Raw genomic sequence first — 16529 nt, 5'->3', positions numbered from 1 at the left:
AGGTTTATATAAGAAGGAGGAAACAATCGTGTTTGAGGCTCATGATATGTCATTACCATGTACACAACTCTTATGATTCATCTGTGCCTATAAATACAGTTTTACTTTCTACAGGACCTTTAAATCCAACCTGCTACCCTGCAGGGAACACAGAACATATAAATAAACAGCACAAGATTTCTGCCCTTTCTGCTCTAACAACAACAAAAGAATTGGGACTGCAATTTGAACATCAAGCGTGCACAAAGCAGTGTATTTCAAAGGAGACAGAAATGTGTGTAACCTACTAGATCAGCTAGGTATCAGCAATTGCTTCTCGATGTGAAGTGGATCACACATCAGAAATGCTCATCTTTTATTATACCGGGCCATTTGCATTCAGACCTTGACTGATTCTCAGCCTCATTACCATACAGTATGTGCATGAAGTCACACACACAAATCATTTGATCAATAAGACACAACAACATTAACTCATTAACTCACCAATGTAAGTTCAGCCTTTTTCAGTTTTCCTTTACTTTAATGTAAAGTACATAATTATGTAATTAAAGGGTTAATTTAGATGAACTCATGTCCAGTAATATTGAATTAAAATGTCATACAGTAATGAAAGATGAGTACGGGGTGTTTTTGGCACCCGCTGGCTCTGCTGGTGGAGATTTAGTGCTGCATTGTTCTGGGTTTCCAGGCAACTACAGCAAACATCAGAGAGAGAGAGCGTGAAAAGGTGAGCGCTGTATTTACTGTACTTTTAAATTAGTTACATTTCACATTAAACATGCATTAATCCATGAATGAAGAGTTAAGATATTGTGAAACATCTCGATGATTGATGAGGTTTTGTCTGGAGAAGTAAAGGGTCTCCTTTTGTGTTAAATAAAAAGTAAAGCATCTGAAAGTGTTAAAGTCACATACTGATGTTTTATTTCAAGTTGGTTAAGTTGTTGCACTGTATGACATAATGAAGTTGGTGGTAATTAGAATAATTGTTTCATGACTTTACATTTTTTCAAGATCATGGAGAGGTTAGATGAGCACGTTGGTGACGGTCCGTCCAGGACGGGTGCACAGATGAGCTCTGATTCTGCACACAGTAAGAGCACATGGGAGAATCCCCCCTGTGAGACCCCGGGCACGAACAGGAGCATCACCAGAGGCAGTCACCGCTTCGGCTCACTGAGTCATCATTCATTCTTCTCCAGACACAATCCTCATCCACACAGAGTCAGACATATAGAAGGTAAAGCACAACCACACACATATTAAACCTTCAGCTCCTCACAGGAGATTCGTGAGGTGTAAATACAAAGCTTGTGTTGCTTCATGAAACTACAAGACTGTTCAGTTGTGTAATAATGTTTTTACATCTGGTTATCTTATAACAGGGCTAGTCAACTGCCGGCCCACGGGCCAAATGCGGCCCAACAAACATCTTAATCCGGCCCGCCGGTCGTCTTTGTCAATCAATTTGTTAAAATCAGCGTGGTTACTGTTACCTTCACTGTACATGGCAAATGACGGATGAAAAAGCATATAAATATATTAATAAGTATAAATACATACATAGATTAAAGGCTCTTGCCTTGACACAAATTTACAATTAAACTGATATTTCATTACGACTGCCACTAGTGGGCAAACTCCGACCGTCGTGTTTGGATGTAGTTTACAAGTGAAAGGCGATTCATGAACATGAAGTGCAATTTTAGTCATTATGAGAAGACTGACGATATTTTGTGAATACTTGAAATATAATTACAGTTATAAACAGAAGAAGTTTAACCCCTTCAGACCCTGTGTCCACTGGAATGGACATCACATGTTTTGTGGTTCAAACCAATGAAAATGCTGATCAACCAATCAAAATAAGGCATACTGATTATATATAATAATAGGTTAAAGTAAAAAAATATATAAAAGGTAAAAATAGGGGTTAAAGTTTGGCCCGCATCATATTTAGAATTTTAAAATCTGGCCCTTGAAGAAGAGTAGTTGAAGGCCCTTGTCTTATATAGTGTCTTATTTGAGTCTGAGCTGAAATTTGATTTTAAAGAAAAAGTTTTTCATAAACTAAAGATGATTTATTATAATAAAATTGTTTATTCTCTAAAGCAGGGGTCTTCAACTACTCTTTGAGGGCCAGATATTAAATTGCAAAAAAAACCCGGGCCAAACTTTTACCCGTACTCTTATATATTTTTTACTTTTATCTATTAAATATATATTATTATTATATATGTTATAACTTATGTTGTTTTTGTTACTTTTATGTTATAGGTCAAATATACATTTTTTTTTTTCAAAAAATGCATTTTCAAAAAGATACACACATCTTGTATTCAGTATTTTGCCTTTTAATTACTGAAAACTTGCAGTTTAACATTACAAGAGCCAAATGTTAATAGTTCAACAGTGAAAATTGCACAATAAAGTGTTGTATTTATGTACAGCACTAACTGTAATGCAAAGCTCTTAAACTTCTTTTGTTTATAACTGTTTAACTTTTATAAATTGTTTTATTCAAAAATTCACAACATATATCCATAACATTAGTCTTATCCTAATGACTAAAATTGCACTTCATGATTTCTCTTTTAATATTTTAAAGATAGATAGGCTAAACCACCTTTACATTGTACAATACATTCGGACACGACTGTCGGAGTTCGCCCCCTACTGGCAGTCGTAATGAAATTTTAGTTTAATCGTAAATCCGTGTCAACATTGGAGAAAAGCTCATTCCAGCCTTTAATCTAATATATTTATACTTAAATATGGTTGGCACCCCAGGCAGCCCTTTCTGAAGTGGAAAGGGGTCTTTACAGTAACCGAACATCAGACAATAATGAGTGGAGGGCTGCATTTGGCCCGCGGGCCGCCAGTTATCTAGCCCTGCTCTTTGTTACCAACTTTTTTATAGTTTTATTTAACTTATAATAAAGATATGAACATAAAATTACCACTTCTTCCCCAGATGATTGAGTCTAATGAGAATGTGACTTCCTTACACTTACAGTAATAAGATAAAGTGTGAATACTGTACATCCCGGTTTTTATTTTAAGAATCTGCCCACAACTTACTTATTTAAAGACATCACATGCTATTAAGACAGCGGTGAATTCGTGCATGCACTAAAGTGAAAATAACCTTCAGTTTAGAGGATCTTCATGCAAAGCTTTGATGTTATGAGTTATGAGTGTAATGTTGCTCTGGGCCACAGGTGGGTTATTGTTGATTGACAGATGTAGGAAAACACCGTACGAGCAGTTCAAACCTTCATGCTTTCTCCTCACTTTGATGTCCTCCAACAATAACCTGCCATCATTTTTTCAGTTTTTTGTCAGAACTGTGTTTGAATCTAACTTTGAATTCTCAATGAGGACAGAAGAAAGATTCGCTCACAGCAGGCGATCAGTGCAGTTTGTTGCTGCGGGGTGGGAGCAGCTTTTTATCAGACCATGCATGCAGACGAGTCGAGCAGGTTCCCCTGTGGTTCCCCGTTGAATCCCAGAAACAGAGAAACCTGCCTACATCACACAGAGTTCTGACGCTCTTTTATTTCTCTACTGTAGGTCTGAATGGCAAGCCGGTGTGTATGGTAAATGATGACTGGTACGGCTACACCCCTCTCTATCCACATCCACTCATCAAAAGTCAGATACCTGTGAGCCGTTCCTCAGAGTTCCTCACACCTAACATGAGCTCAGATAGCTCTGGACAACGTGCGGGTACGGTACATTACAGTATAAACACACTACATATACACGGTTTAAACACCAGTCAACATGCTGAACAAACCTTCTGAATACTAGAATAATAATAAAGGCATTAAAATGATCTAAGTCAGCATGCATAAAAGAACAACCCAGACTGCTAATAAATAATTTCATTATTTTCATCTTCAGTTTAATTTTTAATGTGCTTCTGTCTCTTTTGTCTGAATCATTCTGCAGTGTTTCTCTCTGAGAGCTGGCGTGAGGAACTGAAAGATTTGGCCACTAAAGTTCATCTCACTTCTGAGACCCACAATGACAAGAGAGAGGTACTCCACCTTCTGTAAAACCTTTTATATCAAAATGCCATCATGTTTCCTTCTTAGTGGAGCCGACATGTTGAAGCTTCAAAAATGCAAATACATCCATCATTAAAGTCAAATGATCACAAATGGGTTTGTGTGAGAAAACAACTCTCATTTTGAACATATTTACAGTAATAATCACTACATTTCCTATCCATAGACACGTATACATGTACAGCAAGGTAAATTCAAATATGGCAGCATAACATAAAATCTCAGTGATTCTTGTGTGTCTTGTTTTCTTAATTCAAAGTTATTGATTTGAATTTACCACCCTGCATGCGTTGGCATGTAAGAGAGTAGAATTTGAGATTTTGTTAACTTGGCATGTAAGAGAGTAGAATTTGAGATTTTGTTAACACAATAAGGTTGTACTAGTAAACATGTGTAAATGCATTAACTAACATTAACAAACAATGAACAATATATGTTTTAGCATGTATTAATTATTGTCAATGTCAATGCAGTTATTCATGTTAGTTAATGGTGACTCCCTTTTCCAAAGTGTTTTTCAAAAATCATGCACCCCGCCTTTAACAGTTACAACGCTTGATTTTATAAATGAATTAGTAAATTCTGAAATTAACATCAACTACTGTAAGATTAATAAATACTGTAAAATTATTGTTCATTGTTAGTTAATGCATTAAAGGGGACATTTAATAAGACTTTTTTAAGATGTCAAATAAATATTTGGGGTCCCCAGATGTGAAGTTTTAGCTCAAAATACCATACAATTTTAGCCTGGCTAACACCAAACCAGTCTCATAGAGAATGAGACGTGGTCTGGGAACCATATGCTCATTTTCTCGTATTTGAGGTGTGGTTTACGAATGCCCAGAGCCATTTATTGGGCGTTACGAATGTCTATCAAATGCAACTGTACGTAGCTCATAGCCAACTGTTTTAAATTATACCCGATGACGTATGTAGAGCGACATCAATTCAAAATTCAACAACTTTTATCGGTTCGTGTGAACACAGCTTAAAGCTATGCAACTAAGCCGGTAGCTGTATATTGATATTGAAAAGCAACACAATTTAGTGGCACTGTGACAACCACAGTACAGGCATAATGACAATATGATATCAATAAATATTAATATTAATAAATACCACTTACTATTTATAAGTTAATTGTACTTCGTCTACAACGATGCCTAGCAGGTTGGTCCTATAAAACTCTGTGGTTATCATGTCTTGCTATATCCAAACATCCTTCTTGGATATGAAATTGTTAAACGCCAAAAGTTGCTCTTTTTTTTAAATAAACTTGTGTTCAAAACTGTATTGAAAAGTAACTTTGCGTCTGTTGACGTGATATAACAAATAACAAAACTGCTTCAGTGTGTCGCATAGATGTCGTCATCATCTTGCTGCCCCCTTCACGTTTTGTGATTGGTTCCCTATTTCAGGAGCAAAAAAGGGCCATAGTTGGGGAAACCGAGGCTAAAACAATTTATTATAAGATGTTAAAATTGACACTTTGTAGGTTAGAGCAAAAATGTGCTGTTTTTGGTGTGTTTTTTAAAATGCAAATGAGCTGATATCTGTACTAAATGTCGGTGGCGTGGTTGGATAGTGCAGATTAAGGGGTGATATTAATATAATAAGATCCCTTCTTACATCACAAGGGGAGGCAAATGTCCTTGAGCTATTTTTAACGTGATTGTAAAGAATGGTTTACCAAAACTGAGTTACATGGGTTGTTATTATAGCACCTAAACATGATATTTCCCCTTGAACTGATACAAACTTTTTGTGAAATGTTACCAATGTTTTATATTTAAGTAAACTGTTTCTAAAGTCACAAATAGAGACGATGAGAATACTAAATGAATAAACAAGACAGTGCTTTATTTTAGCAGAGAAATTTGTGTTTACTGGAGAAACAGTGCATGTCTTTGTAGAAACTGATAGAAGAGGAGATTCCTCGCAGGAAGACGCAGTATTCCGCTCAGTCCGGGCGCATTATTCCATCTACATCCTGGGGAAAGAAACGCAACAGCAGGACATCACACAAACGTCTGGGAACACAGCGGCAACAGATGAATCCTCTCGAAGGAACTGAGCTCAGGGTACCACACATACAGTACAGTCATGAACATCTCAGCCACTCATTAGCTATGAGAAAAAAATCATGTTCTCTCTCTCTCTCTCTCTCTCTCTCTCTCTCTCTCTCTCTCTCTCTCTCTCTCTCTCTCTCTCTCTCTCTCTCTCTCTCTCTCTCTCTCTCTCTCTCTCTCTCTCTCTCTCTCTCTCTCTCTCAGGTGCTGGAGCTGTTATGTCAGATTTTGCAGACTGATTCTCTCTCTATGGTTCAGCAGTGGCTTTTGTTGGCTGATGAAAGAGGTAAATCAAATCACTGATGGACAGAAAGATGAATCGAAAGAAGGAAGACTTTTAAATTTACTTTTCAAGATTCTACAGCTGCTGTCCAGACAAAAACATTCATACAGATAATAGAGGAGCTGATCTGGACAGCATTGAACCAAATAACTAGAAAGCTGGAGGAGAAATTGTCTTCTATTAAAGACAGCAGATTTGATTCTCTTCTAACTAATCCTCCACCGTGCCACTGTAAGAGACAACTAATATTCAAAATATATTATGATTCAAGTATAAATACACAACCATGACCATGGCAGCAAAAATGTTCTCATTAAAACTAATTTGAAGTGTGTGTTTCCTAACAGCAGGTATGGGTAATGGGTTGTTTGTGTCCCCTCTTCTCATACAGTATAGAGCTGCCAATAAACCCACAATAAAATCTGATTAGATGTGTGATTAGTTGTGTTTTCTGCTCATAGAGAAAGAACTAGTTCAGGGTTTACTCCAACAAGCCATGGTCAACAGCAGCGCTGCGATCCAACAAACATCTGGATCAGATTTTCTGCCTTTAACATCTGATGATGTGTCTCGCAGTTCATCTGTCAGTCAACGTCCAAGAAAGACCAGGTGATATCTATATTTTATCAGCTTCAGACTTTGATCATCTTCATGCCTTTATTCTAAAAATGTCTGTTTTTTTTAACCCATAATGGGTAAATATTGGACAAAACACACCGCTGGGTTCAAATTGACCCAGCACTGGGTTATTATAACCTATAGTTGCACAACAACAACCCAACATTGGGTCCTTTTTAACTCAGCGGTTTGTTCTGTACAATATTTACTCATTATGGGTTAAAAATAACTCAGCATTTTCATTGTTTGTGAATATTTCAGAAGTTTAATATCTGTGTTTTTGTTTAGCTTAAATCCCGGAGAGATGTCACAGGACAAACCCGGTGAGTTTTATTCATCTGTTTTTCAAAATAAAGCAGCACAATTTCTCTAAAATATAAATCTGTCTCTCAGGAACGCAAACATTTTTTTTTCTCTAAATCCACTCAATTAAAGTTGTTTTGATGTTTGGGCTTAATTATGTATAAATTAAAAACAAATTAAATGTGCGATGCTCCCCCTCGTGTGAATTATAGTTCCCCAAAAATTATAATTAGTTTTCCATAACCAATTATGTTAATTTTCAAGGGAAAAGGAATAGTTTATCCAAATATGACCATTTTCTCATGATTTATTTAAACTCATGCTATCCCAGATGTATATGTACAAATAATTGTATATAAAATGCAATCATTTTATCTTCGTATGAGCTCTAAAAAGCACATTCATCTTTTATTAAACAGTGGCTTAATATAGTTTGTCTTCTGCAGCAAAACTATTTAAATAGACAAAACGTTAATGTTTTTGCATGCATATATAATATTTATAGAAATCAAAAATTCTAAATGGTGTCTCATTGGTAACTTCATCTTATTTGTTCTTCTGTGTCTCTTATGACACATCTTGTATTTTGTCACAAAATGAGTTTTGAAATGACTGACGTGCCACCACATTTATACATGAATGATTTCCATGTATTCAGCTGAAGAAATGAAGTCATATACATCTGGGATGACATGAGGGGGAGTAAATCATCTGTGTGCAACAGGACTAATGTGTGTGTAGTAGCACTAAGACACTTCTGCCCTTTGAGAAACTGCACATTTTAACAGCTTCACCATCACCATAGAAACATCAATGAAAGAAAAAAAATGAGAATATTTGCATAAAGAAACTTTGACGCATCTGTCAGGTGTGACGATAAAAGCGAGGAGAATTTCTGGAAATGATTTCTGTTAGAGCTGAAATCAAATGATCATCAGTTTGCTACATTCTTATAAATGACTGAGCAAAGAGTTTTAGTTTGTGGTTACTATAGCAACACAGTTTAACACACACACACACACACACACACACACACACGCACACGCACACACATTCTGGTTTCCATGTTTTGTGGGGACATTCCATAGACGTAATGCATTTTATACCATACAAACTGTATATTCTATTCCCCTTACCTGCCCCATTCCCTAACCCCAACCATCACAAAAACCTTTCTTGTACCTTAGATTTTCAATAAACACCATCTTGTTTGATTTATAAGCTTGTTTCCTCATGGGGACATCAAAATGTCCCCACAAGGTCACAAAAACACTGGTATTCCTATCTTTGTGGGGACAATTGGTCCCCACAACGTGATAATTACCAGGTACACGCACACGCACACACACACACACACACACACACACACACACACACACACACACACAGAGCGAGAGGGAGAGAGAGAGAGAGAGAGACACCCACACAGACACACACACACTCACACACACCCACTGCCCTTAAAGGGCACCTACACCGTAAAACTTCAGAGTACTCAAAACTTTTGTGGAAACTGATTACCTAAAATGATTTAAGTTAACCAATTTTTTATGTAAATAATATTTAGAAATTACAATTAATCCGAACTTAAAAGTTTATATTGCATTGTATTTTTATTTAAGTCAGTGGTTCTTAAACTTTATCTGCATGCCCCCCCCTTGTGTACGGTGGCCCCCCTAAAGAAAATTTATGACATAAAATAAAACTTAAAATCTGAACAAAACAAAACATATTTAATTATACAATGTAGTGCTGTTGGCTAGTAGCCTTTTTTTCTAAAGTTTAAATACTCAAAATTTATGATAAATGAATACATCATCTCAGGGCCCTCCCGGGTCACGGCCACCATACTTAAAATACTGTTTAAAGTAGTGTTTATCAATTATTATTAGTATTATTATTTTTTTGGACTCATTTTATTTGAGTTGTTGAAATCATGAAATACACATAAAACTTTTAAGTTGAATTAACTTTTTTTACTGGTTTGAGTACAGTTGACTCATTTTAAATGAGTACATGTAATGTTCGGGTTTAAGGTGTATTATGCCCATTTTACAAGATGCATTAAAAGTCTCAGGTATGTCCAGAAAGTGTCTGTGAAGTTTCAGCTCAAAATACCCCAAAGATCATTTATTATAACATGCCCATGTCCAAAATGCCCATATTTAGTTGGTAGAAAATCAGGTTATTTTTATGTCTGTACCTTTAAATGCAAATCTTACCAAAAGAGACAGTGAGCGCTTTTTTGAAAAGAAAGAGTGGGTGGATTTTTTTCATTGTAGGATGGTTGTGTTCACACACTGCCAACACACATTTATGTCCAAACAAGATGTAAACATGGATTTTGAATAATGGGTGCCCTTTAAAAGCAAGCATTGCTTTCACACAGTAATGTACATTTCTGCTCTCATTGTATTGAATGTAATCATTTGTTCTGTTTGTGAAATGACTTTTCTCTTTCGTTGACATGTCCTGGTTATTCTTGATAAACATTAGCAGTAATTCAGCTATTGCTTTAGACCAGAGGTTCTCAAACTTTTTAGCGTGTGCCCCCCTCCCAAAACAAATAAATGACGAAATCTCCAATTTAGGATTTGAATTAAACATATTATATAAAATGATACAATGCAGTGCTGTTGGTTGTAGCTCCATGGTTTAATTACATAATTTAAACATAAAACTGGGGCCCCAAGCACCATCTTGTGCCCTTAGGGGGGCCCGCCCCCCAGTTTAGGAACCCCTGCTTTATTCTGAGATGTTGCAGGTAATTCAATCTGTTCTAAATCTTGCCAACAATGAAGATGTAATGCTCAGTAACGTAAAATAAAAACACTGTTTTATTTTATTTTATTTTACAGAACGCATCGGTGAAGCAGAAGTTCTCACGATTCGTCCAGAGAGCACACAACCTCACTCATGAATTGTTATGTTTTACTCAACAATTGATACATTTGTTGTTTTAGCATTTGTATATCTTAATCATGCATATAGATGTAGTTCAATATTAATTTCTCATTTCTTACAAATAAAGCATAAAAACGCTGATGTGTTCATGAGGAACTTTTATTTTTCACAGGCAAATTATTTGTTAGGTCACAACAAGTACCTATGTTAATAAACTGTAAAGATGTCTTCTAAAAATCTACACACGCAAGACTACTGGGGTGTTTTCTCAAGGGTCTCAAACGAGATATTGAAGAGATCTCATTTGTGAATTTGTCAGCATCTGTTGTTTCCCTCTGATTCTGAATCTCCATCACTGTAACCATGGTGATGGATGCGGGCGTCATGTCATGCCATACACATTGTTGCCAAAATAAGAATTTTTTTTTCTTTGGAGCAAATTGACTGTTACTGAAAGCACAATTTCACGGCTGATGGAGGAATGAGAATGGTACTTAGATATGAAATGGAGGGTTGTCACTTTTAGCTTTTCACATTACTGCCATACACGTGCTGCCTTTTGCTGTGGTGTCCTCTGTGTTTAAAAACATCTGGAGGCCATTTGCTCCTTATAGTGTTTATAAAGACAAAGACTTTTTATCTTGGAGGGGGTGGATGCGGCCAAATTAAACAAACACTTAATGTAAAACAATCTGTTTGAGCTTCATCAATCTGGATTTTGAAAATCACTAGCAAAGAGACTGCGTTGCTGAAAGTCACTAACGACTTACTAATTGCCTCCGACTCCGGCTCCACGTCAATTCTTATTCTCTTGGATCTCACGTCGGCCTTCGACACTATTGACCATGCTCTACTACTCGATCGCCTAGAACATGTATTTGGTTTGTCCGACTCTGTTCTTGACTGGTTCAAGTCTTATTTCACTGACCGCAGTCAATTTGTTTTTATGGGTGGTCATAGGTCCAAAGTCGGCTCTGTTCATACTGGTGTTCCACAAGGGTCAGTATTGGGTCCCTTACTTTTAGTAGGTATATCTATCCAATTGGTCAATTACTAAGATCTCTCAACCTCAATTATCACTTTTATGTTGATGATACACACATCTATATTCATACCAGACCGGGTCAGCAAGTGAACGTTGTGCATCATCTAAATGCATTGCTGAAATGAAGACTTGGATGTCTAATAATTTTCTGTTGCTAAACAGCTCTAAAACAGAAATTATGCTCCTTGGATCTCCACATCAACTGCGTAAGGTGGGGTCTCCTGCTCTGTCTGTTGATGGTGTCGCCTTGGAGCAAATTAAAAAATCTTGGTGTCATATTTGATGCCACTCTGTCATTTGAGCCTACTGTGCAGAATACATCGTTTTTCACCTCAGAAATATAGCTTGGCTACGTCATATGCTGTCTTTCCCGGCTGCTAAGAAGTTGCTAAACTCTTTTGTCATCTCATGCATTGACTACTTTAATGGTCTACAAGCTGGGGTATCTAAAACATCATTGGATAAACTGCAATATGTCCAAAATTCAGCTGCTAGAGTCTTGTCTGGGGTCAGGGCTAGGGATCATATAACCCCTGTCTTGGAGTCACTGCACTGGCTACCTGTTAGGTACCAGATTGATTTTAAAATCCTTATGTTGGCATAGAAATTTCTGCAGAATCTGGCACCTCTGTACCTGACTGATCTATTAATGCCTTACACACCACGTCGCAATCTGCGCTCCTCTCAGAGTGGTTTCTTGGTTGTTTCTAAGACACGGCTCCATACTAGGGGTGATCGAGCATTTTCTGTCTCTGCTCCCAAGCTCTGGAATTCTCTCCCGACCGACATCAGAGAAGCAAATTCATTAGTGACTTTAAAATCTCTTCTCAAAACATTCTAAATTCTAAGGGGTGGTTTTCCAGATGACTTAGCTTAGTCCTACAGTAGACTTATGTTCATGTTTAAGCTGCTTTATTTTTAAAACTGAAATATCTTATATCAGTGCCATTGTTTTGTTTTAAGATGCACACCAGTATGTTTTTCTGTAAGGTGTGTTTGTGAAAACTACTTAAATGTCCAAATATAACTAAGGCCTAGTCCTGGATTAATCTAAACCCTGTTTAGGAAACCACCCCTAAATCACTTTAATCATGCAGTGCTGAGACGTACACAAGCAAAGCAGAAGTCTCTTCAAAATGTAAAGTTTTGCATTGCCAACAATTGAATATGTTTGACAGCAGAGCACTGACAGAGAGTATCATTTGCATTTCTCCACTAGACAGACATTTGACAAGTCCTGAGTTGAGACAGACATAAGGTAAAACAGACGTGAGGAGCATCAATAATCTACCTGTTCAATCAAAGTTCATTTGCAATGACTGAAGAGCAGGTAAAGTGTCACAGGTGAGCAGTAGGGATCTGGATGACTCCCAAACTCTGTCAATACTCTCCAGCTGTGTCCAGAAGGTGTGCACTCATTAGTGCACACTTTAAATGCATAAAGCTGAATTTCATTCTGTCATGCACAAATCCACTCAGGGCATCAGGAGGATGCACCCGTGTGCCATATGTTCTACCTCACTCATCGTTTATTAAAAAACGTTCTTTTTGTCCTGGGAAAGACGACACGCTGATTTAAATCATGCAAATTCAGAGATTTAACTTGCTGTAGTTTAATCAGGAATGTGTAATATTAATAAGTATTGAGATTATAACCAAAAAGTTTTATTAATAGTAACATATGAATGTAAATGTTTGGATGCTTCAGATATTTTCTATGCATTGATCAGCAAATGCATATCTGCAGAATAACCTGAATATTAGAAATCATTTGTATGAATAACTGTATTTGCACGAGAACAGCGTTTATTAAAGGTCACGAGGGACAGCAGGTTTGTCATCTTTAAAGAAATGATTTTTTATTGACTGTGTGAACCCAGTTCCTGAAATCCCTCAGCGACACTTCTGAAGTGTTTCACTAATCTGACAAACCAAATTCAGGTCACAAATCCACGCTGTTTGATAAGAGTCGTATCCGTAATGAGCAGTGATGGAATATTCCAGAAAGTGAAGGAATGGTGTGAGTCATTATTCATCATTTCAGATCTTCCTTCTCTTGATTTATTACACGGCTCTCTGGAATGCTTGATTCTGATTGGTCAGTTGAGACATTTGCAGGTTCGTTCTTTTCGAATAATAACCGCTCCAAAATAATAACGCATAGCCGGTACTCCTTTTACGAGTAAGATCGCTCCGCGCCAATAAAGATCAATAAAGATTACTGTCTGTTTGGCGCCATCTTGTGACAAACACTCGACAACCACGACAAGACACAGAGAGCTTACTGAGACTGAACTTGACAAAATAGAGCATGACAGCTACGAAGCCAACACACAAAAAAATACAGAATGGGCATTAAAACTTCTCAAAGACTGGCTAAAAGAGAAAAAAATGGAGACAGACAAGTATGAAGCAGAGGATCTTAATAAGGTATCTGTGCAAAGTTTCGCGGAAGGATAAAAATGTTAATTTAAAACAAATATGCCAATAAAATGTTTCAAATTCATATTCATGTCCAGTTTTTTTTCTTATGTGACAAGTAGCCGTGTAATAAGCGGGATAATGTAGAGTCAGCCGGTAGTTATCGGGAAATAAGCCCCTTCAGTGTGATACAAGACCCTCCGCTTCGCGTCGGGTCCTGATCACACTGTCGGGGCTTATTTCCCGATAACTACCGGCTGCCTCTACATTATCCCTTACTTAACAAATCTCTTTGTGTTTTTCAGATGAAGGTCCCTGACTGATTTACATGTGTTTGATTAGAACATAAGGAAGCTGAATTGTCATATTAATCAGAACGTGCATATGAGCGTGCATGTAAAAGTGTGTGTCTGTATGTGAATAAGCATGTGCATGTGTATGAATGTGTGTGTGTGTGTGTGTGTGTGTGTGTGTGTGTGTGTGTGTGTGTGTGTGTGTGTGTGTGTGTGTGTGTGTGTGTGTGTGTGTGTGTGTGTGTGTGAGAGAGAGAGAGAGAGAGAAGAGAGAGAGAGAGAGAGAGAGAGAGAGAGAGAGAGAGAAGAGAGAGAGAGAGAGAGAGAGAGAGAGAGAGAGAGAGAGAGAGAGAGAGAGAGAGAGAGAGAGGAGGGGAGAGAGACTAAAGAGTTTAAGCATGTGGTCAACAGGTGAAGTTCAGTTTCAACGTCATTTACCCTTGCACAAGGACACCTGTTCAAAACTCAGAGATAACAGAGAATCAAGTGTGTATCCTACTAGGAAAGAGTCTCTCTCTATCTCTCTTTCACTTTATATTCTGCATTTTGTACATTAACATTATAAACATTCCTGAATGTTGTTGATGTAGCATTGCATTATGAATGTTAATAATACTTTATTTAATTATTTATCACCCAATTCAGTAAAATAATTATGCAGATCAGATGACAACTGCCATTTATTTCAGTAATAGTGTGATAATAACCTGAGTGTTGACACTGTGAGTGTGGTCTTTATTTAATGATCTGTACTGTAGTGCACATTATTAACTGCACAGTAAGTGTCTGGTTTAGTTGGTGGTTATAATAAGATTTTGTATGAAAATGCAATGCAGTTTTTAATCTTTCTGCTCATATTTCTGTGTGCAGGAGTGACTGACATCAGACTATCAGCATGTATTCATATTAGAGGTGAGATGATCCTAATGCTCAGCGCAATGCATTTGAAACACAAAGGTCATGGGTTTGATTCCTAGAGAACATAAACATGCATTCTCTCTCTCTCTCTCTCTCTCTGTATAGCTTGAACACACTGTACCGTAAGATCCTTAGGATAAAAGCATCTGAATAGAAATATAAAAATAAACAAACAGCTAGGGTGTAACATTTAATAGGTTATTCATGCATCATTGCTGATGGATTGTTGTTTAATATAAATGGTTAAGTTGCGTTGTATGAAATGGTCTGCTAAATGCATAAATTTAAATCTAATGTAAATGTTTAAACACCGTCTACACAGTGAGGTAATGAGATGAATAAACATGAGATAAACTCTAGTGTAACAATAAGAGTCAAATGTGGTTAAGATGATGTTATTGAAACCTTTGACCTTACAGGATTAAAATACGACTTTGCTTTATGTGGTTGAATAATTTATGAAGTAAAGATGATTCTTATTCTTCTGCTCATGAATTCAGGCACTGGACCGGAGAAGTTAAAAGTGAATAAGAAACCAATAGCAAAAACCAGCACACTATTATTAATGAAGGTCATCTCTCTCTATAGGTAGATAGAAGAGTCCTCGGACTATGAGGCAATTCATGTTTTTGTCAGGATGAATGAAAGCAAGATTAAAAGTAGTTTTTAACTTTTACAGTACCACAAATAATATTAAGGGGGTTTTAAAGATGTTTTATATGTAGGCTACTGTTGTGGAAAATAATCTGGTTTTTGGGATTGTTTTGAGCTAAATCGTGCTGTTTGTATTTTTTTTTGTTTATTTATGATAATTATGGTATTGTAGAAAATTTTGTTACGGATATTTGAATAAATAAGAGGTATTTAAAAATAAATCTCTCTCTCTACGTTTTGAGTTATAGGTTCAGTGGTTGTGTTTTTGTCTCAGTTATAAACTGTAATGAGCCTTGTGTCACTGTGCTGAATGACTGCATGTTTATTGCTGTATGCTGCTATTTCTGTATATGACTGAGTCAAAAATGATTGATGTTTTTATTTTCTGCCACCATCAATAACTACATAATGTTATATGATGTAGACCTGAATCTTTCAGTCTAAACTGTTCTCGGGTCAATGTACTGAATGATGTGATCAATTATAAATGATATGGATTTGAATGTATCCATTTGAGCGGATGTGAGTCAAAGTCATCCCAGTTACTGTACCTTCAGGTCATCATACAGTAAATAAAATAAAAAATAATAAAGTTGAGAAGTAAATCTTGATGAAAATAAGGCAACATTCCTCACACTTAACTGACCTTTAACTAAGCCCCCCCTTTAAAGTCTTTCTGTCCAATCATATCTCAGCAAGTCCAGATACTGGGCTATTTCCAAATGGAAGTGAGCATCCTTTTCTTCTACTCCCTTTAAAGATTCAGGTGTTCACTTTGATTTGAAACACCCCTATAGGTGCCCCCTCTTTGAGTCGTTCATCCAAAAACATTCACTAAACATCAATATCTCTAGCTCGTCTCCCTCCAAAATAACAAGCAGAAACAACAGTCTTTCTTGTGAAAGGTATTTCCCTGAGACTTGTTTTGAGGTGTGTGATGCC

General features: G+C 36.8%; 1 protein-coding gene across 1 annotated transcript; it reads left to right on the top strand.

Moving 5' to 3' along the window:
• Positions 1-1020: 1020 nt before the first annotated feature.
• On the top strand, positions 1021-10395 carry tbata (thymus, brain and testes associated). Its single transcript, XM_065272884.2, has 8 exons — positions 1021-1243; positions 3577-3732; positions 3958-4046; positions 5993-6160; positions 6353-6434; positions 6893-7040; positions 7338-7372; positions 10211-10395. Exons 1-8 carry the CDS (start codon positions 1021-1023, stop codon positions 10270-10272), a joined length of 963 nt encoding a protein of 320 aa, XP_065128956.2. The 3' UTR covers positions 10273-10395.
• The last annotated feature ends 6134 nt before the right edge of the window (positions 10396-16529 follow it).

This window comes from Paramisgurnus dabryanus, chromosome 1 (assembly GCF_030506205.2).
Source record: "Paramisgurnus dabryanus chromosome 1, PD_genome_1.1, whole genome shotgun sequence".
Classification (NCBI taxonomy): domain Eukaryota; kingdom Metazoa; phylum Chordata; class Actinopteri; order Cypriniformes; family Cobitidae; genus Paramisgurnus; species Paramisgurnus dabryanus.
The sequence above is the reverse complement of the archived record's forward strand: the minus strand, read 5'-3'. Positions and strand labels throughout refer to the sequence as shown.